General features: G+C 38.3%; 3 protein-coding genes across 5 annotated transcripts; 2 read left to right on the plus strand and 1 right to left on the minus strand.

Annotated features, from left to right (window-relative positions):
* The first annotated feature begins 523 nt into the window (after positions 1-523).
* Positions 524-11,675, plus strand: LOC137723671 (uncharacterized). 2 transcript variants are annotated; one of them, XM_068462870.2, is made up of 5 exons: positions 524-649; positions 855-953; positions 10,993-11,054; positions 11,155-11,216; positions 11,316-11,675. In XM_068462870.2, exons 2-5 carry the CDS (start codon positions 874-876, stop codon positions 11,331-11,333), a joined length of 222 nt encoding a protein of 73 aa, XP_068318971.1. In that variant the 5' UTR covers positions 524-649; positions 855-873; the 3' UTR covers positions 11,334-11,675. The 2 variants fall into 2 exon arrangements, with proteins under 2 accessions (XP_068318971.1, XP_088548873.1); XM_088692747.1 differs by lacking the exon at positions 524-649 and having other exon boundaries at positions 732-953; positions 11,316-11,493.
* A 603-nt stretch (positions 11,676-12,278) lies between these two features.
* Positions 12,279-14,919, plus strand: LOC137723620 (cytochrome c oxidase assembly factor HCC1). Its single transcript, XM_068462818.2, has 7 exons — positions 12,279-12,571; positions 12,760-12,954; positions 13,049-13,139; positions 13,835-14,047; positions 14,204-14,293; positions 14,392-14,524; positions 14,612-14,919. Exons 1-7 carry the CDS (start codon positions 12,437-12,439, stop codon positions 14,718-14,720), a joined length of 966 nt encoding a protein of 321 aa, XP_068318919.1. The 5' UTR covers positions 12,279-12,436; the 3' UTR covers positions 14,721-14,919.
* A 582-nt stretch (positions 14,920-15,501) lies between these two features.
* On the minus strand, positions 15,502-23,330 carry LOC137722415 (AMP deaminase). Of its 2 annotated transcripts, none has more exons than XR_011066761.2 (20): positions 22,677-23,330; positions 21,559-21,716; positions 21,144-21,351; positions 20,150-20,328; positions 20,009-20,060; positions 19,759-19,886; positions 19,446-19,625; positions 19,159-19,226; positions 18,888-19,030; positions 18,646-18,707; positions 18,165-18,278; positions 17,886-18,026; positions 17,569-17,721; positions 17,170-17,223; positions 16,983-17,093; positions 16,726-16,899; positions 16,566-16,646; positions 16,246-16,344; positions 15,976-16,100; positions 15,502-15,900 (listed from the first exon to the last, which is right to left on the minus strand). XR_011066761.2 is itself a non-coding variant. In XM_068461410.2 (20 exons), the coding sequence occupies exons 1-19, from the start codon at positions 23,041-23,043 to the stop codon at positions 16,032-16,034; spliced, it is 2,541 nt and encodes an 846-aa protein (XP_068317511.1). In that variant the 5' UTR covers positions 23,044-23,297; the 3' UTR covers positions 15,502-15,900; positions 16,023-16,031. The 2 variants fall into 2 exon arrangements, 1 of the variants encoding a protein (XP_068317511.1); XM_068461410.2 differs by having other exon boundaries at positions 16,023-16,100; positions 22,677-23,297.
* Positions 23,331-23,967: the final 637 nt, after the last annotated feature.

Consider the following 23,967-nt stretch of genomic DNA (forward strand, 5'->3'; position numbering starts at 1 on the left):
CTTTGGTGTACTTTCTTGCCTGTTTGTTATTTGTTCTGCACACAATCTTTCATGTATTAGTTGACAAGTCCAAATAACTTACATACAAGTACAATTTCTAAAATTTTATCAAATGAAGTCACATGACTACCATGTTAGGCATTGTGTGTACGAGATGGGTTTTATTAGCACATAATAATGTGTGATTGACTTGTATTATCATCATTGTAATACTCTATTATATATTTCATGTAAGTTTTTTGCCCGCACATAAAACACTCGTTTTGTCACAAAATTAATCTTAAAAGTAAATTGAAGTACAACCGTATTTCAACTCGAAAAAATTGCTTGGTTAATACAACTATGACATGGTTTACTAATTCTTAACCGAGTGAGAAAGAAATGAATTGAAGGGAGTTAAATTAAAGTTGTTTAATAAATTATTTAAAATGCAAGTAATGAATTGCTCAATTTTTCGTTTTCAATCTTTACAAATTAATACTGATTATTTCCCAAAAAGGTTAGTATGAATTTAGGCCGTGGGCCTAGGGCCCAAAGAATAGAAGATTGTTGCAAACTCCATTTGACTGCGGCTCAAAGCCACCTCCCCATTCATCTCTCGGGGGGATTTGAGAAGCGACGCGAACGTCTGATCGCCAACACTGTTCAGGTAAAATTCCCCCAAAAAAATTAGGGTTCTCTCAATCCCCAATAACATTAGGGTTTAAATCCAAATCCCAATCCCAATCAAAATTCGTTCAAGTTTCTCAATTTTACGTACAAATCAAACCTGAGGCTTATGCTATCGGGTTTAGTCGAATCTCTCGCCCCTCTTCTCTATGAATCGAGTGCGAATTTTCTCTCTTTTTGGTCAGGTGACGTAAGCAAGCAGCCATGGCGGGCGGTGGGAATTTCATGAACAGAGTCGTGTCGTACCTCGTCAATGAGCTTCTGGTCGATAGCCTCGCCAACAGGTACTTTGTCTCGATACTTTTGAATCATTGATCCTATTTGATTGGGTTTGATTTGTTGAAAGCTTCATTCTCTGGCCACACGGAACTCTCCGTTCCCGACTGGCTCGTTCCCTTGAAGCAAAATTAAGCCAAAGCTCTGATTTTGCTCTCATCTGGGGCGCCAACATTTTATGGCGCTTCGGCTTTGCATGCTTTGAGGAAACGTTCGCCACAAGAGAATGATCTTTATTGCTGTATTTCAATTTTCTGTGATAGGGAGTGTGTTTTGTGTGGTGGGAATTTTTTGTTTTTGTTTGATTGTTCACGCTGATGAATATTGAGCTAGTCGGACATTTAGCCCATCTGATAGGATAAGGTTTTGATGTTGTTTGAGTGTTCGCGTGCTGATGACTATTGAGCTAGTGAATTAAGCTTCTCAATAAGCCGTCGGGACGATTAGATTCCTGATTGGATGCTCCCAAAAGCAAAATAAGTTCAAAGCTTTTGAAAATCTGCAGTGTAACGGTAAACATCAAAATTTCGATGAAATAAATGTTGACCAATATATTAAAGTTTCGACGTGCTAGGGTATACATGGCATGCGCTACGTGTCGCACAAATTGTACACATAATGTGTGACTCAATAAAATCGGACGAATCACCTCATATTGAGAAGCGGTGTGGTGCACCCCTACCTATGAAAATGAGTGCATGGCAAAATCTAAAGCTAAGGTGGAGATTGTTAAACAGATGGCTTCCAATAATGTCATTATTGATTAAGCAAGTTTTTCTCATTATGGCAATGACAAGGTAACCACACTTCAATTTTAATATTGTATTAAGTGGGAAAATTAGGCCACAAAAATAATGCTCGAATGGAATGAAAAATTGTGGTGATGATTTATTCTCAAAGCCTATAAATAAACTTCTCCATCAAAGTATCAGGCATCCTAAAATTATATGTTCGAAGCCAACCATTTTTGGCTTCTCTAGTTTCCTTAAGGTAATCGTTTGTTCAAGATCAGGTCCTTGTGATCATTGGATTAACAACCTCTACTTCACAAGAACCACCAAGCACCCCTACACGTGCCGGTTCCTCCATTGCCAAGAGCCAAAGCCTTGCGGCCCTCGTTCATCAAAGATCAAGTCATTGCGACCCTTGGATCAACAAAACTATACATCTGCACCTTTCGGAGAACGAATCAAAAGATCAAGTTGTAAAGAGATTATAACCCTATAAATTCATTAACACAAAATTTACTTTATACACGTATTCTTGATTCATTTGTTACAGAAACTTGCAGGAAACCGCCACTAACTGCAGAAACTTATAGGAAGCCACAACTAAATGCAGAAACTTGCAGAAAGCCGTCACTAATTGCAAATTCGCAGAAAGCCACCACCAGTTGTAAGCATAGGTGAAAGAACTTTCGTCAAACTAAGAAGGAAATTCACTAATGTGCTGACAACAGATACAAACAAAAAAAAAAAAACAAAAAAAATGATGGTGTCGTGGGTAGATATGTATACATTGAATGAAATAAAACTTATTTATTGATATCTTTAAGAAATTATAGATATGTGCATACACGAGTTAAAACAAACAAACATGAGGGAGTCTTCATAAAGGTTGCTCATGTGATGTCTCAGTACTTGGCGGAACTTCATAAAGAAGAAATACCAAAGGTTGATTATTTGAAGCCTTAATACTTGGTAAAACTTCAAATGGCGAAGGCAATAGGTGCTTTTAGGATAAAGCCACAAATCTCTAATAATCACTTTAAATCCGACTTTTGGATTCTTGCAGTTGGTCAAGCTTTCTTTTCATGCTCATTGAGTAATTGCGTGCAAGTATGTGCAACTCTCTATTTTCATGCTTAAACCCTCTGATCTCCTGTCTAAGATTTCACACCTCAACTATCAATGATTCAACTTGGCGAGTTCGAGCAAGTAGGCATTGATCCATATTGGATACATAGCTTGCACATTGAACATTGAAAGCCAGAGAATCTTGAATAATCAATTCGTTTGACCGTTTTGAAAGTATTATGTTATCCTTGGGAGAGAAGAGTCCTAGTTACCACTGTAGCTGTTATGTTATTCATCACAGTGTCCCCAACTGTAAGAGGACCATTAGCGGATAAGAAGGATGGGTGCCTCTTGAGGAGACATGTCTGCATCTTCCACAACATTCAAGTCAAAACGACGATCAAATGGGCAAACCATTTTCAAAAATGAAGAAGGAAAATGATGTCGGATAAATCTCAGAAGTGTAAAAGGGAAAAATTTCTACAGGCAGCAACTTGTTAGCGTGCTTTTTGAATACAATCAATGCCTCTATAAAAGAAGAGGCAACAAGGCCACTTGTTTAAAAATCGAAGATGCACCACTCTTTGAATTTCAAAAGTCAGATTTTCCTAAATAAAGTTCGTTGTCATTTTTCAAACGAAATTTTAGCTTTTCGGATATCATGTGCAACTTTGTCAAAGATCTCTGACAAAGTTGAAACGCATAAATTTTACAGTTCCAATTACATCACTATTATCGACTAGAGTAAAAGAACAACACCACTACTTGCTATTGGAAAATTCCTATATGTGTTGACATATGTCCTCCATGGCAGGTCAGATAAATGTCAGAAGTACAAAAATGGGAAATTTCTACAAGCAGCAACCTTTTGGGCGTGCTTTTTGAACACAATCAATACCTCTATAAAGAAGAGGCAACAACGTTACTTGTTCAAAAATCGGAAAGGCACCACTTTATAGGCTTTGAGAATGAATCACCACCACAATTTTTCTTCCCAGTCGAGCACCATTTTTGTGGCCTAACTTATGGTTTAATTTTCCCACTTAATACAATATTAAAATTGAAGTATACTTGTCTCGTCATTGCCCATAATTAGAAAAAAATTGTTTAATAAATAATGGCATTATTGGAAACCATTTATCTAACAATCTCCACCTTGGCTTCAAATTATGTCATCTCCAAGGGTATTTCTTTCGATGCCCTTCATGCATCCTTTTTAAATTTGTAAACACGAGAATCCAGTGACAAATGAAATAAGAACACGTGTACAAAGTAAATTTTGTGTTAATGAATTTGTAGGGTTACAATCTCTTTACAACTGATCATGTGACTCTTTAATAATCTTTTTACGTGATGACTTGATCTTGGATGAAGTAGTGGTGTTGTTCTTTTACTTTTGTCGGTAATAGTGACGTAGTTGGAATTGCAAAATTCATGCGTTTCAACTTTGTCAGAGATCTTTGATAAAGTTGCTCATGATATTCGAAAAGCTGAGATTGCGTCTAAAAAAAGACAACGAACTTTATTCAGGAAAATCTGACTTTTGAAATTCAGAGAGTGGTGCCTCTTTGATTTTCGAACAAGTGGCTCTATTGCTTTTTTTTTCTTTTTTTTTTTCCTAAAGGCATCAATTGTGTTCAAAAAACATGCTCAAAAAGTTGCTATCTGTAGAAATTTTTCTTCTTTGCACTTTTGAGATTTATCTGACCTCATTTTCCTTCATCATTTCTAAAAATGGTTTGCCTATCTGATTGTCGTTTTGACTTGAATGTTGTGGAAGATATAGACATGTCTCCTCAAGACAACATATGACATCCATCATTCTTATCTGCTAATGGTCATTTTACAAAATAAAGACTCTGTGATGAAGAATAACATAATCGCTACAGTGGTAGTTAAGAATCTTCTTATTCTTAAGGATAACATGATACTTTCAAAACGGTCTGATGAATTGGCTATTCAAGGCTTTCTAGCTTTTAGTGTTTAGTATGTGGACATTGTATCTAATATGGGTCAACGCCTACTTGCTAGAACTCGCTAAGTTGAATCGTTGATGGCTAAGGTGTGAAATCTTTGACAAGAGATCAGAGAGCTCAAGCATGAAAATAGAGAGTTGCACATGCTTGCAAACAATTACTCAACAAGCATGAAAACAAAGCTTGACCAACTGCAAGAATCCAAAAGTCGAGTTCAAAGTGATTATCAGAGGTTTGTGGCTTTATTCCAAATGTATCTATTGTTTTCGTCATCTGGAGTTTTACCAAGTATTGAGACTCCAAATAATCAACCTCTGGTGCTTTTTTTTCTGGAGTTCCGCCAAGTATTAAGGCGTCACGTGAGCAACCTTTGTGAAGGTTTCCTCCTGTTTGTTTGTTTTAGCTTATGTGTATGCACATCTGTAATTTCTTGGAGATATCAATAGGATAAGTTTTATTTCATTCAATGTATATATATCCACCCACGACACCATCACTTTTTTTTTTTTTTTTTTTTTTTTTTAATCTGCTGTCAAGGGAATTTCCTTGCTGTTTTGACAAAGGTGTTTTCACCCGTGCTCACAGTTAGTGGTGGCTTTCTACGAATTTGCAATTAGTGGAGGCTTTCTGCAATTAATAGAGGCTTCTTGCAAGTTACTACAGTTAGTGGCGGTTTCCTGTAAGTTTTTGCGACGCATGTTGATGTCACAAGGGAGTCACCGGATTGCACGCATTGCCTTTGCCTGCGAAGATGAGGACACACTGTTGCCTATAAGGACGAGCCAATGTGACGACAAGTTGTGATGTAATTGTGATGACAAGCTTTTGATGCAACTGCTGGCTACCATTTTACTCATTTTCACTTGCCTTATTTGTCCCCCAACCAGAAGTGGTAGTTTCTTTAGCTGAAGTTTTCCCTCCAAGATGATGTATCATTTGCACTTGTGGTTGCATCGCCTCTGAGACTCTCTGCTTCACATTGCTCTTGCCGCTTGCTTGTTCATGGGAAACACCAATGCATTGAAGACATTGGAGCTCATGATTCAGCGATATGGCTTCAATGACATAGTTTTTTAAGTAGCGTCTTCAATGTATTTTCTTTTTTTATTGCCTTTGTAATAAAATTGACTTTCATTAGTCAAACCTTTAACAAACCCTTTTTTTTTTATGTGACTGAACATGAAGTTGAATGTTCGAGCTGTCTACGTACCCTCGATTGGGAAGGGATCAAGTCATCACGGAGTTCAAATATGTTTGTTTTATATATATATATATTTTTTTTTTGTGTGGTGTCGTACGCAGTTTATGCTCTTGCGGGCGAGGAGCATGTCTTTTTCCCAGGCATAGTATCGCTTCAAGAACTTGCCGTTTATGGGGCCAATCCTCAAGCCATCTTCATCATCGATCTTGTAAGCACCGTTTGTGTAGACCTCTTGTACTACGTAAGGTTCATCCCACTTCGAGGTGAATTTGCTTCTCATTTTGTGTGTCGTGATGATAGGCCTACGCAATGCAAGGACGTGATCTCCCATTTGAAAAGAGCGAGGGCGAACTTTCTTGTTGAAGGCCTTGGAGAGTTGTGCTTGATAACACTCCAAGTGTTGTTGAGCTTTGAGCCTTCTCTCATCCAACGCTTCCAACTCTTGAAGAATTAACTTTGCATTCTTTTTATCAATCAAGCCTTCTTGTATAGCCATCCTTAGTGAGGGAATTTGGCTTTACAACGGCTAAATAGCCTCCACACCATACACGAGCAAATACGGCGTAGCTTGAGTAGGCGTTCGATGCATCGTCCAGTATGCCCAAAATGCTTCGCTTACTTTCTCGTGCCAGTCTCTCTTGGTCCGGCCAACGACCTTCTTCAAGAAGTTGCATATAGTCTTGTTGAATGCTTCCGTGAGACCATTGGCTGGGGCGTGATACATCGAAGATTTGTGCTGTTTGAATTTGACTTCTTGCAAAGCTCGTCCATTAGGCAATTGGAGAACTGCTTCCCATTGTTCGTAATTATGTAACGAGGCACACTATATCGGTGAATGATATAAGCCTTTATGAAATGAACCACGGTCTCCTTCTTTACTTCCTTTAATAGGATAGCCTCCACACAGTTGGAAAAATAGTTCGTCACCACCGAGATGTAGGCTTCCTCTGCAGACGACTTGGCAAAATTGGTCCAACGACATCCAAACCCCATGCATCGAAAGGCCATGAGGTAATAATCGGGTGTAACGATTCTGGTAACTGATGTATGAAGTTGGCATGGAATTGGCAAACTTTGCACCTCTTTGCATAGTTAAGGCAATCCTTCACCATGGTCGGCCAATATTAGCTCATTTTCTTCAGTTGGAAATGCAGCTTAGGTTCGAACTAATAAGCTCCACATATTCTTGAGTGAGCTTCCTCTATCGCCTAGCTGGCCTCTTCTTCTTCCAAGCATCTGAGAAGCACTCGCTAAAAAAAATGCTGATAAAGTGTCTCCTTGTAGTAAAGGAAGCGAGGTGCTCGTCGTCTAACTTCCGTGCTGTGCCTGGGATCGTCCGGTAGCTTTCCATGATCCAAGTAGTCAGTCAATGGTTGCCTCCACTCTTCTATATTAACAGGAAACACGGAGATGATATTTGCATCTTCCAATGGTAACTCGATGATGAACGGGATCACCCATTGTTGGCAAACCGGAATGTTTACAGTTTCTCCTTCTCTCAGCATTATGCTTTAAGCCAAGTTGGTGAGAGCATCTGCCATTTGGTTCTCCTTCATTGAAACGTGCTCTAGTGTGACTGCATCGAACCCTTGAAGCACTTGTGTAGCCATCCGGTAGTATGGGACAAGATCATCACTTCTTACTTCATATTCAGTTAAGAGTTGATTAATCACTAGTTTAGAATCCCCATACACCTCTAGCATCAGGATCTTCATCTCTACTACCATTTGGAGTCCAATGATCAAGGCTTGGTATTCTGTGACATTGTTAGAACATAGCTCACTTAGGCAAAAAAAGTAAGGTAAAACTTGTCTCTGTGGTGATACAAACACCACGCCTATCCCTGCTCCATTCGCTCGTGCTGACCCATCAAAGAACATCATCCATGCTGGAAAGAGATCGACATAGAACACTTCTTCATCTGGTAGGTCATCTGAAATGTCCCAATTGGCTGGGATCGGGTGGTTTGCCAAGAAGTCTGCTAGAGCTTATCCTTTGACGGCCTTTGCCAGGATGTAGACTGGCTTTGACATGATATATTTAACTGGGTCGGCTCGTATTAAGTGTATAGTGTATGTGTGCATGTAATGTTTGAGCTTCTGGATGGCAAACACAAGGGCAAGGACATTTTTTTCTATCTGGGAGTAGTTCAACTCGGCACTAGTGAGAGTCCGATTAAGATAGTAAAACGCTCATTCTTTATGAGATTCATTCTCTTGTGCTAATAGTGCTCCAATTGAACTTTCCTGAGCGGCGATGTATAATATAAGCGGCTTTCCGGGCACGAGCACCCCCAAGACAGGTGGACTTGATAAATACCTTTTTATGCTTTCAAAGGCATTGTGGCAGGCTTCGTCCTACACGAACGGAACATCCTTCTTCATCAGTTGACTGAACGGTTGACAACGTCCTGCCAGGTTGGAGATAAAACGTTTGATGAAGGCAAGCCGTCCTTGCAAGCTTTTTAACTCATGTAGGTTCCTTGGCTCTAGCATACTTTGGATGGCCTTGATTTTGGATTGATCAACCTCGATGTCGTTATGTTTGACGATGAAGCCGAGGAACTTACCTGACATAACACCAAATGCACTTCAATGGGTTCTTCTTAAGGTTGTATTTTCATAGTCTGTTGAACACTGTTCACAAATCCATCAAGTGATCCGATCTCCTTTTGGTTTTGACCACCATATCGTCGATGTATCACTCAACATTCTTGTGAAGCATGTCATCAAAAATTTTCTGCATGGCATGTTGATACGTCGCTCCAGTATTTTTTAGGTCAAAGGGCATCACTTTGTAGCAGTGGATACCCTTTGGGGTGAGAAACGCTGTTAACTCGTGTCATTCTTATTTGGTTGTAACCAGAATAACCGTCTATGAAAGATATGGCTTTGTGGCCTGTGGTTGCGTCCACCATGATTTTGATGATTGTGAGAGGAAAATCGTATTTCGGGCAAGCATCGTTCAAGTCACAGAACTCCACGCAGTCTCGATTTCTTAAGAACAATGACAATGTTTGAGATCCACCTAGGGTATTGTACTTCTTGAATGAAACATGCCTCGATCAATTTATCAATCTTAGCTTCAATTTGGGGGATGAGCTCCAATCGGAAACGCCTCTGAGCCTATTTCACTAGTCATACCCCCGGGTTGACTGCGAGGTGGTGTACACTGATGACGGGGTCCAGACCTGGCATCGTTTTGTATGTTCATGCGAATATGTCTTTGTACTCCAGCAACAGTTTGTGGTATTCCTCTACTTCGTCCGGATTTAATAGTGCACTAACAAAGATAGGCTTTGGTTCTTCGCTTGTGCCCAAATTGAGTTCTTTCAAGTCATCAACAGTTGCTTGCCCCCTGTCTCTGAGGTACGATGTAGCTTTTTTGATGCCATTGACTTTGAAGTGTGCTTGGATTTCTTGAACGGAGAGAGATGAGAGGTAGAGATTGTCCCATTGGGCATGCCAAATTTGTAAACACGAGAATCTTGCAACAAATGAAACAAGAACACGTGTACAAAGTAAATTTTGTGTTAATGAATTTGTAGGTTACAATCTCTTTACAACTTGATCATCTGATTCGATCTCCGGAAGGTGTACATGTATAGTGTTGTTGATCCAAGGGTCGTGATGACTTGATCTTGGATAAACGAGGGCCACAAGGTTTTGGCTCTTGGGAATGGAGGAACCGGCACATGTAGAGGTGCTTGGTGGTTCTTGTGATGTAGGGGTAGTTAATCCAAGGGTCACGATGATTTGATCTTGAACAAACAATTGCCTCAAGGAAACTAGAGAAGCCAAAATGCGTTGCTTCTTTCTTGTTGCTTTGCTTCGAATATATAATTTTGGGATGCCTGATATTTTGATGGAGAAGTCTATTTATAGGCTTTGCGAATGAATCACCATCACAATTTTTTTCTTCCCCAACCAAGCACCATCTTTGTGGCCTAACTTATAGCCTAATTTTCCCACTTAATAAAAGTGTGCTTACCTCGTCATTGCCCATAATGAGAAAAAACTTGTTTAATCAATAATGGCATTATTGGAAACCATCTGTCTAACAATCTCCACCTTGACTTCAGATTTTGCTGTCTCCAAGGGTATTTCTTTTGATACCCTTCATGCAAGGTGCGCCGCACCGCTTCTCAATATGAGGTGATTCGTCCGATTTTGTTGAGTCACACGCCATGTGTACAATTTGTGCGACACATGGCGCATGCCATGTATGTCCTAACACGTCGAAACTTTAATGCGTTGATGAACATTTATTTCACCGAAATCTGGATATCTACGGTAACATTTGAATCACTGCCGCTTTGGAGGGTTGAGAATATTTTAACATATTTCTGGGTGTTACTGTAGGAAAGGATTCTATTCTTTTAATGTTCTTTTCGTGGTGTTTTACTTTATGGTTTGATGCATTCTGGACATTGATGTGGAGATAACTATTTACGCTACTGGCGATGCATAATGGTTTGAATTGATTGGACCCCGGAAGATTTTTCTTAACGATTTCTTTAGTTGTTAAATACAGCTGCTTTTTGGGGCCTTTAGGATGATTTGCTTCCTGAATAATTTGCACCTTTAGAGAAAAAATTTCTTTATCTTTCAGTGCCAGTGATGACTCTGCGTAGGCTTGTAATGATGTCAGAAAGGACTGCAAAATTAAAAAAAAAAAAAAAAAAACCAAAGAGCTGATACCTTTTTCTATCTTCTTGGAAATTATGTTCTGCATTCTTTGGATGAGGAAAGTCAAGTCTTAGGCTTCGTTGTTTTTTCATCTCTTTCTCGATTTTTAGTTTTCTCCACTTCTTGCTATATAATATACTTGGGTGATCTTGATGGTGTTGTCCTCTGTGGTGGTTATTTGGTCCTTAATTCATGACTTAACTTTTTTACACGAGCTTCTTCGCATTTACATTACTGAGCGACGACTATCTATCATTGGGATCATTGCTAATTTCCATGTCCTTAGATAACACAAATTTTCTGCATGCTGTTTAGACTAGTCGCAGACTAGTTTTTCCCTATGACCATTGTTTATACCTTACATAAAAGTTTTTCTGGTTTTTCAGCCGTGCATTCCAAAGGTTTGCTGTGAAGACATCAAAGAGGATTGAAGATATTCAAAATATCGGTAATGGTTACTTTGTGCTTAACGCTGTTTTGTTTGCTGTACTGCGCCTTTGAGTATATATCATGCTGATGGTGTTATAAAATGGTTTTTGCTTGTACAGCTGCAAAGAAGAAGGAACAACTTGCTGAGCAGATGAAGGATTTTTCAAAGAACATGGAGGATGTGAGTTTCCTTTCTTTGAAATTTTGTTCATTCAGAATCTTTGAAAACATAACATATTTTGCGTCTGATGGCATCTGCTTTTGTTCTTCCTGGCTGCAGTCATTCAAAGACCGGTGATACTTTGGTCGATGAGTCTTTCAAAGTCCGGTGATACTCGGTCAATGATGGGCGATGCTTGAGCGGTCGTAGGCCTCGTGTTACAAACATGTGTATATCGTTACATGGAATCCTATTTCCTTCCTTTAAGAGGGGAAATAAATTTTGAGTGTTTAAGATTTGCTTTCAAATGTAATTAGCATGTTAGTTACATAACTTACACACTTGACAAAAAAATAATGTCGTTCCAATTCTTAATCGGTGATGTTTTGCAAGACATGACGTGAAAAATTAAGATGTAAAACTGCATGTACGACTCACATAATATTTTTGAATTTTAGGTAGGTGTAAATTTATTTTTTATTTACATTTGTTCTGGCAAAGATAAGCATTTTCCATCTTGTCTAATGGATTGGTTTTTGCATCTCTTATTAGAGAAGCTCTTAGAATATTTGGGTTCATGGAGCACAACTTCTAATCTTGAAGAAATGCGACCTCAATCAAGTGTTAGTAATTGCTTCAATGCTTTTAGCCAACCCTTGTTCGGCCGTGTTTATAATATAATTAAAAGCACTTTTATATCTCTAAAAGCACTTTTGACGATATCTCATTCAAAGAACTTTTGACAATATTACTAAAAGCACTTGTAATAGTATTTGGAAAAATGCGCCTGCTAACTGCATCTTCAAGAAATACATTACGTGCCTTTTCAAGAAGCACTTTGACATTGACGTGCTAATAGATGAGCTTTTATAGGAAACGCTTGCAAAAGTGCTTTTCAAAGAAGCGTTTCTAAACAGGCAAATGTTTGACAAAAACTTTGAAACTACTTTTCGATCCCATTAACACTTTTCTTCTAGGTGCTTCTCCATCCAAGTTTTTTTTAATTCAAAATGCACAATTATTTGAGCATGTTTGTGATAAGGACTTCTAACAAAAGCGATTCTAAGCAAGCATTTCCAAACCGGTACTCAATTGTCTATCAAAGACGTAAAGCCCATAAAAAATTTTTTGGCAAATTACAAATCCGATAAAAGAGAATAAACGACATCTGGAAGGGGTTTTAGCTTTCTTCCCCAGAAAACCGAAAAGGGTTTAGCATTCTCTCCTCTCCTCCACGATCCATGGCGTCCATCATTTGCAGAACCGTAAACCATCTCCGCCACGTCAACCGCTCAGTGATCCGATCCGGATTGCGGATTCCACGGCCACCGCTCGCCGACTGTCTCCAAAATCGGCATCTTCCACTCCTCGGACAGGTTCGTCTACTTCAACTCTCTTCTGCTAATACTCCGTTTGACTCTAGAGAAAAAGCAAGTAAAGATTCAAGATTTCGCGTTATTTATTTCCCTTTTGTTTCTCTGCATCCAAACAGCTCGAGCTTATTTCATTTTCTGTATTTTGTTTTTGATTTTTTTTTTTTTTTTGGTGTTCGATTGGACCGCAGTCGTTGACGATTTATCAAAGATGTCTTTTTTCGACGACACCCAATACTACGACGGAAAATCAAAGAAACCCAGAACCCAAAACCACGGAAAATGAAAATTCTGGTAATTCTGGTAAATCTGGTGAATCTGGTGAAGGGAGCAAATCTGGGGAATCAAGTGAAAGTAGTAATGCTGGGAAATCTATTCGCGGAGGGGTAATCTTTACAATGGCCATAGAACGATTTTTCTTAGTTATTTGAATGTGAAGATGTGATTGACATTTCGTTTGATTTTGTCGTGGTTTTGCAGCCTGTTTCGTGGTTGAGTTTTCTGCTGCTGGTGGCGACTGGAGCCGGAATTATACTCTATTACGACAAGGAAAAGAGACAACATATTGAAGGTAGACTACTATGGTGAGTTGGATGTATGTGAGTTTTGCATGTTGGGTTTGTATTCACGAGTCTGCAACTTTGTCAACGGTGAACTTTAATGTTGCCCGTGTTGTTTTTGATGCATAACGAATACCTGTCATCAAGTTTTTATGCTATGCCAAATGGATTTTCCTTTCCAAAAGAATCTTTGTAGTTGTGTTATCAATCTACTGCCAATGCTGATATGAGGTTAAAGTAGCATTTTGTTCTGTTCTCTCTCAGAATGCTTTCAGCTTGGACTCAGAAGACGATGGTTGTGTATGTTAAAAGCTTTAAATATGTTTATGCACTTCCAGCCTTCAATAAGTATAATACATTCCCGCCAGCTTGGTCAGTTAACTTGTAGATTAAGGTGCTTAATGTTGATTTAAGTCAGGGATAAATACTCATACGGCTATATTAGGCACACAATACATGACTAAGCACACCCATGTCACCTATTAAATACGTCTTTTTGACTGAGTACTTCACTTTGCATTCTTGTTCATTTCAAATATTTATGTCCGGTTAAATTCAGTGTAGAGTAAAATGTAATTAATGTTGTATCAACTCATTGCTTCTCTCTTTTTCTCATAAGGTATCAAAGCTCAATGCTTGTTTTTTCTCTTCTTTACTTCTTTTAAAATGACTTTTGTTCTATTAATTGACATTTGTTTTTCTGCAGAAATATTTAAAGCGTCAAAGGAAGTAAAGCAGGGACCATCTGTGGGAAAAGCTGCCATTGGGGGTCCATTCAATCTTATCAACCATGATGGGAAGCGAGTAACTGAAAAGGATTTTTTGGGGAAATGGACATTGATGTACTTTGGTTTCACTCACTGCCCTGATATCTGCCCAGATGAGTTAGTAAAGCTAGCTGCTGCAGTTGATAAATTACGTAAGTCTTGCGTTTTTACAAGGGTCTACCCTTTTTTTTCTTCTCGCAGATAGTGCAAATCATAAAATCTCAATAGGCTTGATCTCTAGCTTTTATTCTCTGTATTCTCAAGCATGTGATGCCTGAAATTTTTTATGGTCTGTTGCATGAGTTCAGAGAAAGATGCAGGGATTGAGATAGTACCCCTGTTCATATCCGTTGATCCTGAAAGAGATACCGTTGAGCAAGTCCGTGAATATGTGAAAGGTACATCTCAAGATTTTAGTGTGCACCATAGAGCTAGTAAGAATGACCATACATAACATAATGTAAGTTCTTACCTGATGTTTTCTCAACTGTCTCAGAGTTTCATCCAAAGCTGATTGGCTTAACTGGTAAACCGGATGAGATACGGAGTGTTGCTCGTGCATATCGTGTGTACTATATGAAGACAACAGAAGAAGATTCAGATTATCTTGTGGATCATTCCATAGTCATGTATGTATCAACATTTTCTCGAGTGGAAGTTGAAAAATTAGTTGTTTGTGTCCTTCCGATATTGAAATCAATGATTATTTTGTGCAGGTACTTGATGAGCCCCGAGATGGAATTCGTGAAATTTTTCGGGAAGAACAATGATGTCGATTCACTTGCTGAAGGTATAACAAAAGAGATAAAGCAGCACAAAAAGTAGTGAATTAGTTTTCCTTTCATTGCAAGTGAATAACATTTGTATGGTTACTTTTCAAAGTTACCTTATGAGGCGAAAGCTCGTTCCTTGTTTTCCTTTTTTTGATAGTTGCCGTTATCTAAATTGAGAGAATGTAACGGGGCGATTATATTTGAAAAACTGACTTTCATTTTTCAATCCAAGACATTTCATGGAGTGACAATTTTCATTGAAGTTATCCGAATTTCAGATTTTACTTGTGTTATGTTTGCATTGCTCTGGCTGCTGTGGTAGGATTTTGCCAGTGGCATTATTTGATTTGTTCACTTGTATAGCTAGTATTGGTCAGTTACTAATGGTTGTTGTTACTGTCACTTAGTATTACGGTTTAGTGGTATTTCTTTATTTTTAAGTGACTGGTCTTAGGTTTGATTCTCGCCAAAGACGAATTGAAACCACATTATTGCTAGTTCATTGTGAGGCTAAGCCCGCTTTCACTATAACATGAGTATGAAAATTCACTTTTTAACACTCATGTGTTTAGTAACATATATGGAATTAGAAAGTGCAATTTTCCCGTTGAAATTTGTAATCAAATACTTAACAACGAATTAAATACTTAATAACGGATCAATCATGAAGCCATTGAGGGCGGATTGTTCATGGTGCTGAATGATGCCCTCATGAGTCATGTCCCTATTCCATCACCAGTCAATCAAATCCGACCATGATACGATGAGTGCTGTAGAACAATGAAGCATATCGACAGCTTGCGCTGTACTGTGAAGTTACAAGAGCGCAAGGCTGAGTTTGTAAGCATGTGATGCGGTATATTAGCAAAACCGAGTCATAACTCGAAACAAAGCGAGATTTTCCTTCTTGCCATGGATAACCCTTTGTACGGCGACATCTTACATGGTTTTACATAAAACTAACTGCGACAGTAGAGTATTTAGGTAACATTGAAGCTAATTATTAAACTAACCCTAATTACTTGGGTACAAAAACCACTTCTTATTTAACTAAGGCTATTATAGTCGCGTTTTCTCGCTGTTTGTACTTTTTGATTGAGCATATACATGTCCACCTCATTTCTCGACCCAGTTTGCCTTGTGTTTGCACGTCTTCTCCGGTGCCTGTCATCTCAGTTTCCATGATTACCATACTTCCACACAGCTACGGGGCATAGATGCAACTTCCTCACCTGAAAAAATGTGTTTCTGTAAGATTTCCTACCAAAATACCTATTATTTGAACAAGAATCGCTATCCAGTCCTACCTCCGGTATCAGATTACTCTTCAAGAAGGGGTTAAAGTTGCACATGCCTTTGGGATTCACCTGTCGACTTCTTTTGGGATAATGGCCTTGCCGAGATAGACCTGTTGCATCTCGTCTCTCCAGATCTGCAAGCACAGTGATAGGTATATCTCTTAGTTCTTTCAGTCTTCCCCAAGGCTTGTGTGTGCGGGCATGTGTGTGCGTGTGAGAGAGAGAGAGAGATGAAGCATAGAACAAGCATGACTGGAAATCTCAGAGAAAGTTCCACACCGTGTCACGAAATTCCACCCGGATATGAGGCACATTTGTTCTGTGGATATCATTTCCATCTGGTCCTCTCTTGTAGTACTCTCTGCCTATCCAGTGCGACTGCACCACAAAATTTGATGACTTAAGTTCGACATTAGAGGAACAAATCGGACATATCAGAGAAATCATAGAAATAAAGCCTTACCAAAAACCGAGTGCAGATTGGGGAAACTAATATAAACGTGGTTCATATTTTAAAGAAATCAACTGCACACTTGATTCTAGTATCTAGCTAGATGGGGGAACTATAGGTTATGTAATTCAGTAACGCAGTAACTTACCTTCAGTGCATGTGAAAAACCTGATTGGTAGACTGAATTACGGGCAATTTCACATAAATCACATGAGCTCAATTTCCATACCTGTGTAAAGGAAGGACTTATAAATAATTGGGTCTTTATTACCATTAGAGAGAGAGAGAGAGAGAGAGAGAGAGCTTACAGAAGCAGCTATACTATATTCTTCCACCAAAGGTTCTTTTGTTAAGTGGATTTGGAGAGGATCATCGGTGGAAAGAGAAACATTAAGACCCCGTAAGAAAAACACAGGAAAAGGGTTCCGATGGTAGTCCAAAAACAATGAATTGTTGCTCAGGGGTGACATAGCCAGACCAATCTGATGAGACAAACAACACATGGCAGCCAATAAAAAATTGCAAAAGATAAGTCATTTATATAAAATAAGAAAATTTTCCTTACCTGGGATAAATAATATAGATATTGAAGTACAGGAGATTTTCTCAAATTGATTCCATGTGCAATATTAGTTGCGGTAAGAAAGGTTGCAGCAAGGTGGTCAATGTCACCAGCCTGAAAAATATTGAATAAATGACTTCGCATTATGTATGCTTGTGATCAAATAGAAAATATATCTTTTAAAAAATACCTCCCCAGAATGTGGACGGAGATTGATTGTCCTCATGCCCTTAGATTCACGAAGCTGAAAACAAAAATCCAACGGCTCAGCACTTAATGCCAATTCATGACAAACTTACATGGTGTCACAATTACAAGGACTAAAAAAACAAGTTAAGCAACCGCTAAACATTGTAAAGATACCTCAAAATATGTGAGTAAATAACAACCAAAGTTCGTGGAATATAAGCCCTGGTGTTGCAACCAAAGCAAACGAGACTGACAACATTGGAAAAAGAAAAGCAAAGAAGGATTCCCAAGAAGCTATGCTACTCTAGTCACAAAGCTGCTCAAACTTGTATGGGGAATAGAATTTAGGTAATAGAACACATAGTATGGCATAAAAATCTTTGGACTGCAGAACATGTACCTTGTTTAATGTGTAGAGATTAGCATAACAGTAGTACAAGTAGTATGAAAATGCGGGATTGAATACATTGGTCCATTGTGCTGGTGTTGGCATGTGTTTCGTGGGGCGTCTTTCAGGTTTGCTTTCGTCGTCCACCAAATCTAACCCCACAACCTGGAAGATCAAACATGTTTAACTCAAAGCATTTATTTTGGAATTAGATAAATGCTTCAAAAACATGAAACGCACACACGATACACAGAGAGAGAGAGAGAGAGAGAGAGAGAGAGCGAGAGATGTTTCAGGGGAAAAATTGTACAATTTGACAAGATGCAAACCTGTTTCAGGAAAACGTGCAACTGTGGATGGGAATCTGGATCTACAGTAACCTCAAACAGTGGAATAAAGATATTGTCAAGAATGTTCTGAAATGATGTTACTATTCCCATTTCCTTGTATATATTGTACAGCCGGGGCAGCTGAAAGAATAAGGAAAATACAAGAACCATAAGTATGAGTAGCATTCAAGACTTTTAAAAAAGTGCTTAAGTGGAACAGTACCATACAATCCCAAGATTCTTATAAATGTCACAGCGAACTGCGAATTTTGTGTTTACCTGAATCAACCAAACAACATTCTCACTGTACAATTCATTGTTCACTATCCAACTAGCCATTTGGTCCCACTCACTCTGCTTCCTACCATATATCGATATCCTGTACTCAGCCATCTGCACAAGAAATATGGAACATCAGGCGAGGTTGATCTATCCAAACATGCAGAAAGATAACATAGACACACGATAATGAGAGAGAATGTAGAGGAAGTGGCATTGGTTCCATATCAATGACATTGAACTTCAGGCATGGCAACGGAATGATAACTCAGAAACCTAAAACTTATTGACATATGCCTATGGTTAAATGAATTTATATATAACTCATTGGGGAATCAAGAAATCACACAATTAAAAACGCCACTAGAATGTAGAGTATTAATCTCATCTTAACAAGCATACTTGCAAAACAAACAATTACAAAGAGAAGATAGAAACTAGAACAAGTAAAAACTATCTGCAAACTGGATCAAGGAAGCACCTGATATTTACTGGCAGCAAGATCAGAAAACACTTGTTTTGTCAGCTCAGCAAGGAAACGTCCTATTCAAGAAGAGATTATCAAATCTGACACTTCATACATTGATCAACGACTAAAAAACTAAGCTTCATCAAAATTGACTGAAGTGGATAGAAACAACTATTCAAGCCCATGGCTTAAGAATCTAATTCTTTACTATCACCCAGTAACCTTATAATAGTTGAGAAAACAAAAAACTATACCTTGAATAAGATTATCCTGCTTAAGGAAAATCTCCCGGAGCCTACTTTGACCACAGGGGTTGTACTTAAGATTAAACTTATCAAAACGATGAAATGTACTCTTGTCAGCATGAACATCCAAAAGGTCAACATTTAGGTCGTGCCTGTTGAAACAAATGTGAACAGATATTACATCCCATAGCTTAAAATATACAATAGAAATACATGAACAAGGATTGATAGTAAGACTCGAAATGCATCTTTTTATTAATTAAAATAGGCAAAAGGATACCCAGTCAAATCCAAACTCTCAAAAACCTCTTTCAAGGTCAAATAGGTTCCATCTCTAAATATTACAACCTGACAAGAAGCACAGAACTTGAGGTATTAGTGAAAATCATGCAATAACCATAACCAACATTATAATAAATCTCATTGAAACCAACAGTTGAGTGACCATATGCATAGCACCTTACAAACTTGATAGTTTGGAATGATTATCCACAGTTGACAGAAATAAATGGAAGAAAAAAATAGAAAATCACTCGACAACATATCTGCATAACGATTTCAAATTACCTCATCAGGCTCCTTCCTCAACTTTGATTTTATAAACCTCAAAAGATGTTTCTGGTTCATGCATGCTGAGTGATGAACATGTGTATCTACTTTTCTTACATTATAAAAGTCACGATGAGGAGCACTCTTCTGAGCCAGAAACTCCCTATCCGCATTAAGCATTAAGTGAAGATTGAATTTCTGAATGACAGACAAATAAGAACATTGTTGAACAACTATTACTACTCCAGCATAGAAAGATCATTGGAAGGAGTCTTAATGACTAATAAGTATTAATTATCAACACAAGTCTTATCAACACAAGTCTGCTTACTTGTTCCAGAAGATTCAGCCGATGATGGCATAAAGTTCTGATATTCCCTGCTGCTGTAACTCGGAGTATGTGATGTAGGTCAGTGAAAAACGTTGTTGCATCAGCAACAGGAAAAAGTTCTTCTTTTGCTGCAAAAGAGGGAGGGTATCAAGATCTCTACATCGGAAATTCATCAAAAAGAACACTGCAAATGAATAAAAATGCCTCAGTTATGACAAACAAAAGACAATACACAAAAACAGCCACTTACAATCTTTATTTGGATACACATGAACAACCCCGTCTTGCATTTCGAAATAATGCTGCCGAATAAAGAAGAATGTTAATTGGACAACAGAAGAACACAGGTTTCCTGAGTTATAGCTTGTAGAATTAACAAGTAAAAACTCACATCAGACTTCCCCTCAGAAGTATAAGAAAATGGAGCTGGGTTAGGTTTTGGGGTACTTGGGTCTGATATAATTTCCTTCTCCCACGGAGCAACTGTCTCGGTGAATAAATATCTTGTTCGCAATTCAAGGCATTCTTGAAGAACCACGTAGACCTCCGCTTCATCGCTAGATGGCACTTCTGAAAAAATTATAGACAAAGATAGAACCATGAAGATGAGATCCTAACTCCCCAGTTTCAATATTACAATTTGCAATCAGCTTTTTAAAACTAGTTAAAAAACGCAATCAGTAACTCATTAAAACCAACAAATAGGAAGCACAAATATGGTGAACATGGGAAGTTGAAAGAACATTGTTCAGATTTTGACCACGAGTATTTGTACAACCAGAATATGTGTGCTTCTTCAAACTGATATTAAATTTAACAGAATTAATATATTACTAGCATTAATATATGAATGTTTTGACACCCATTTTGTAGGGCACACTTCATAATATATTTCAATGATCCAAACCGCCTATACTTTAGTACATTATTCATAGATCATCCTTGCAAAATATACAGAAATAAAAAACCATTAAGACATTCATTTGTAGTGAAGAAAATGGACAAATATGGTTCAACAAAGAAACACTAATTTAATCCAACAGTCATATGGTTTCGAATTTGGCGATTTTGAGTAGACATGATCTTTGAGGTAAGACATAAAAGGTAGGAGGTTGGATCGTTGAAATACATTATATAGTGGGCCCCACAAAAACGTGTGTCAAAAGCATGTGTCCCCGGATCCTAACACTATATATATATATATATATATATGATTATTTGCATTAGTATCTATTTAATGAGCAGCAAAAAGTCATGTTCAATCATATACAGCAGGTCTATCCAAAACACTTCACAGGTACACATCTTTGTAAATATATGCACGAAATAAATAAACAAACAAATCAACCAAAAATGTGTACGTCTAGGGACGAGAGAGTTCATACCCGTTGGAGTAATGTTAAGTCGTGCAAAAGTCTCTTGTTCTGGCTCTTTCCTTAGGATATCAGCTGCAATTGGATCAGGCTGGACACCATGCAGGTCACCAGATACACTATGGGACCTAATCATACTTGTAGGAGCTATAGGTATTTGCTCTCCATTGGTATTAACATGGTTCGGTAAATTTTCATATATTATCTTACCATCGGGCCCCTGCAAGCGATGTCAAAATAGTCCAAAAGATTCGTAAGAAAATTTAGAGAATAACAGAAATCAACATAAATATTTCGCCTGAAAAATAAACTTTCGCTGGATTGTGTGATAATGATGTGTGGCCCCATGTCAATTTAGAGCAAGTAAGATTATGGACGCTTGCACCATATCTGACAGACACAATGCACAGAGGCTGAATAAACTCACCACAGTGCCAAGTTTAGAATTGTCAGTCATGTTGTCTTCATCATCTGATCCTTCTACACTCTCAAAGGCACTTGCACTTGCAGCTGGAGACTTGGGAGAAGTTGGTCGGATAAGACTACCGGTTCTCTTAACTGAATTCGCAAGCTCAGTAGATTTCCCTGAAAAAGAAGAACTATGTACTTAAACAGAATAGAAAACTGGCACCTATCTCATTGGTTTGTTCATAACAACAATTTGAGGATGACAGAAAGTAACCTTGAGATCTTACTCGAAGGCAAGAAATCAAATCAGAGGTTAAATGAAAACTCATGAAACACTAGGCTTTAAACACTTCATATTATACCCCGTCCTGGTAACAATATCAAGCATAAACAAATTTACATCGTAAAAGAAAATATCTCCTTACTACTTGCATGAATTTCATACTAAGTTCTTTGCCATCATGTCCCAGCCAATAGTGCCACCTTAAGGTGTGCAAAGATGAAATTTAAAATCCATTTGCCGGTCTGCACATGGATAACATATGCTTGAAAAATTTGTCTCATCGCATTTGCTTTGTGTATAGCTAATTTGTCTCATCGGATTTGTGTTGTATATAGTAAATTTGTCGCACCGATCTGTGTCGTGCATATTGTAGTATTTTCCTTGTCGTCATTCGACAGTTAAAGATTTGCACAATCACAACATACCATCAATTCCTTTTCTTTGTTTCTTTCTTCATGGCTTATTCAAGTAATTTGGCAGTGGCTTTCAACAACGAAGTTCTCAGACCAAGGGACACGAAGTTTTAGTTTTTTTTGTTTTATTCATTGCTTAGGCTCAAGAAAAGAAAGTAAATGAGTGTCCTTCCTATGCTTCTCCACACAAAGATACACCATTTATGGGAAAACCTATTAGCATTTCAATTAGTACAAAAATTATATTACCAAATACCAACACACAGTAATTTAGAAGGAGTAATTAAGGCATTGATAATCTAATGAAAAACTATATCACAAGTCTAAGTGATGAAGCCAGTCCAAACACGACGTCGTACCGTTACTGCTATACGTATCAAATTGAAAGTCAGAAATTAAAGCGAAATTGATCACTCTGGTGTCAAGTTCAGCTGAGCATACCTTCCGGGAGAGTGTGCAGCCTCGGCAACCCGGCCGGAATACCGTCGACGGGTAGAAATCCGTTGCGCCTATGATCATCACCGTCAATCCCTCCAGAAATCGCCGTCACGTCCGGTAAAGACGCCGCGTTCCGCCGGTAGTACCCGTTGCCCTTGCGCCGCGCGTGACTCCTACGCTTCTTCATATTCTGCGGCGAGTCGCCACCGCCACAGCCGCCGTCGGAGTCGCCCTCCCTCTCCTTCTCCACCGTCTTGGCAAACTCCAAAAGCTGAGTTAGGGTTTTGCGGTGCATGTAGTAGGCCGACACAGCCACCACCGAAGCTCCAACCAGAGCAGCCATGGCCAAATGTAGCGCGTACGACTCCATATCTCTCGCTCACGGTTCCGCCCTGCCGAGGACAGGGAATCAGGAGAGAGAAAATGTCGGTCCGATTGGATTGTGCGAGTTCTAGAGAGAGAAAACAAAACCCTACTGAAAGAGCTGAGGCGAGCAGAGAGAGAGAACAGGGATAGTGCACTCCGTTTGTATTCGGGACAAGCGAGACTTGCGTCAGTATTTATGAGAGAAGGCGAGAGGAGAAGAGGACATATTCCCTCAGTTGTTTTTAATTAATCGGCGGTGACAGTGTTAGTAGAAAGTTTATTTAAATAATTAGGAAAATGTTGAGTGCTTTGCTGCTTTTTATCGCCGCTTTTGCAGAATAATTTTAAATAGTTATTATTTGGTTTTTGTCTATTTGCTTGTTGCAAAAGGTTCAGATCTGAGTTTTTTTAAAGGAAAATTAATAAAAATAATTTGAAATTTTTAAGTTTTAACGATAAGAACAAAATAAAGGGTAAATTAAATAGTACCAGAATTGACTTCTTAGTGTAAAAATGTGATTTTTCGTTAAAGTGAACAGTACCGGAAGTTTTTCATTAAAGTTTTTTTTTTTTAATTAAACGATGTATTTACAGAAAATGATGTCGATTTAGGTTAATTATAAAATAGTTTGCTTAGAATAATTTGATATTGAAATCGCTTGTTAAACTAAGAATGATCAATGCGAAGAAAAATATTATTGCAATGTGGCCATAAATCTAAGATCTCTGCTTTGACTTGAGTGTAGGAAAATTGATTAAAACAGAGCGATCCATCTTCTATACCTTCTTTTCTCGTAATTTAGATAAATGTATTATCATTAGTGTGGGGATAGGGTAGGCTTAGTCTTATAATAGGTTAAGAATAATGTGGTTCGAATTCGTCTTTGACGAGAATCATACATAAAATCTATCTCTTACAAATAAATAA

Source organism: Pyrus communis, chromosome 4 (genome assembly GCF_041283825.1).
Source record: "Pyrus communis isolate YQ-2024b chromosome 4, ASM4128382v1, whole genome shotgun sequence".
Lineage (NCBI taxonomy): Eukaryota > Viridiplantae > Streptophyta > Magnoliopsida > Rosales > Rosaceae > Pyrus > Pyrus communis.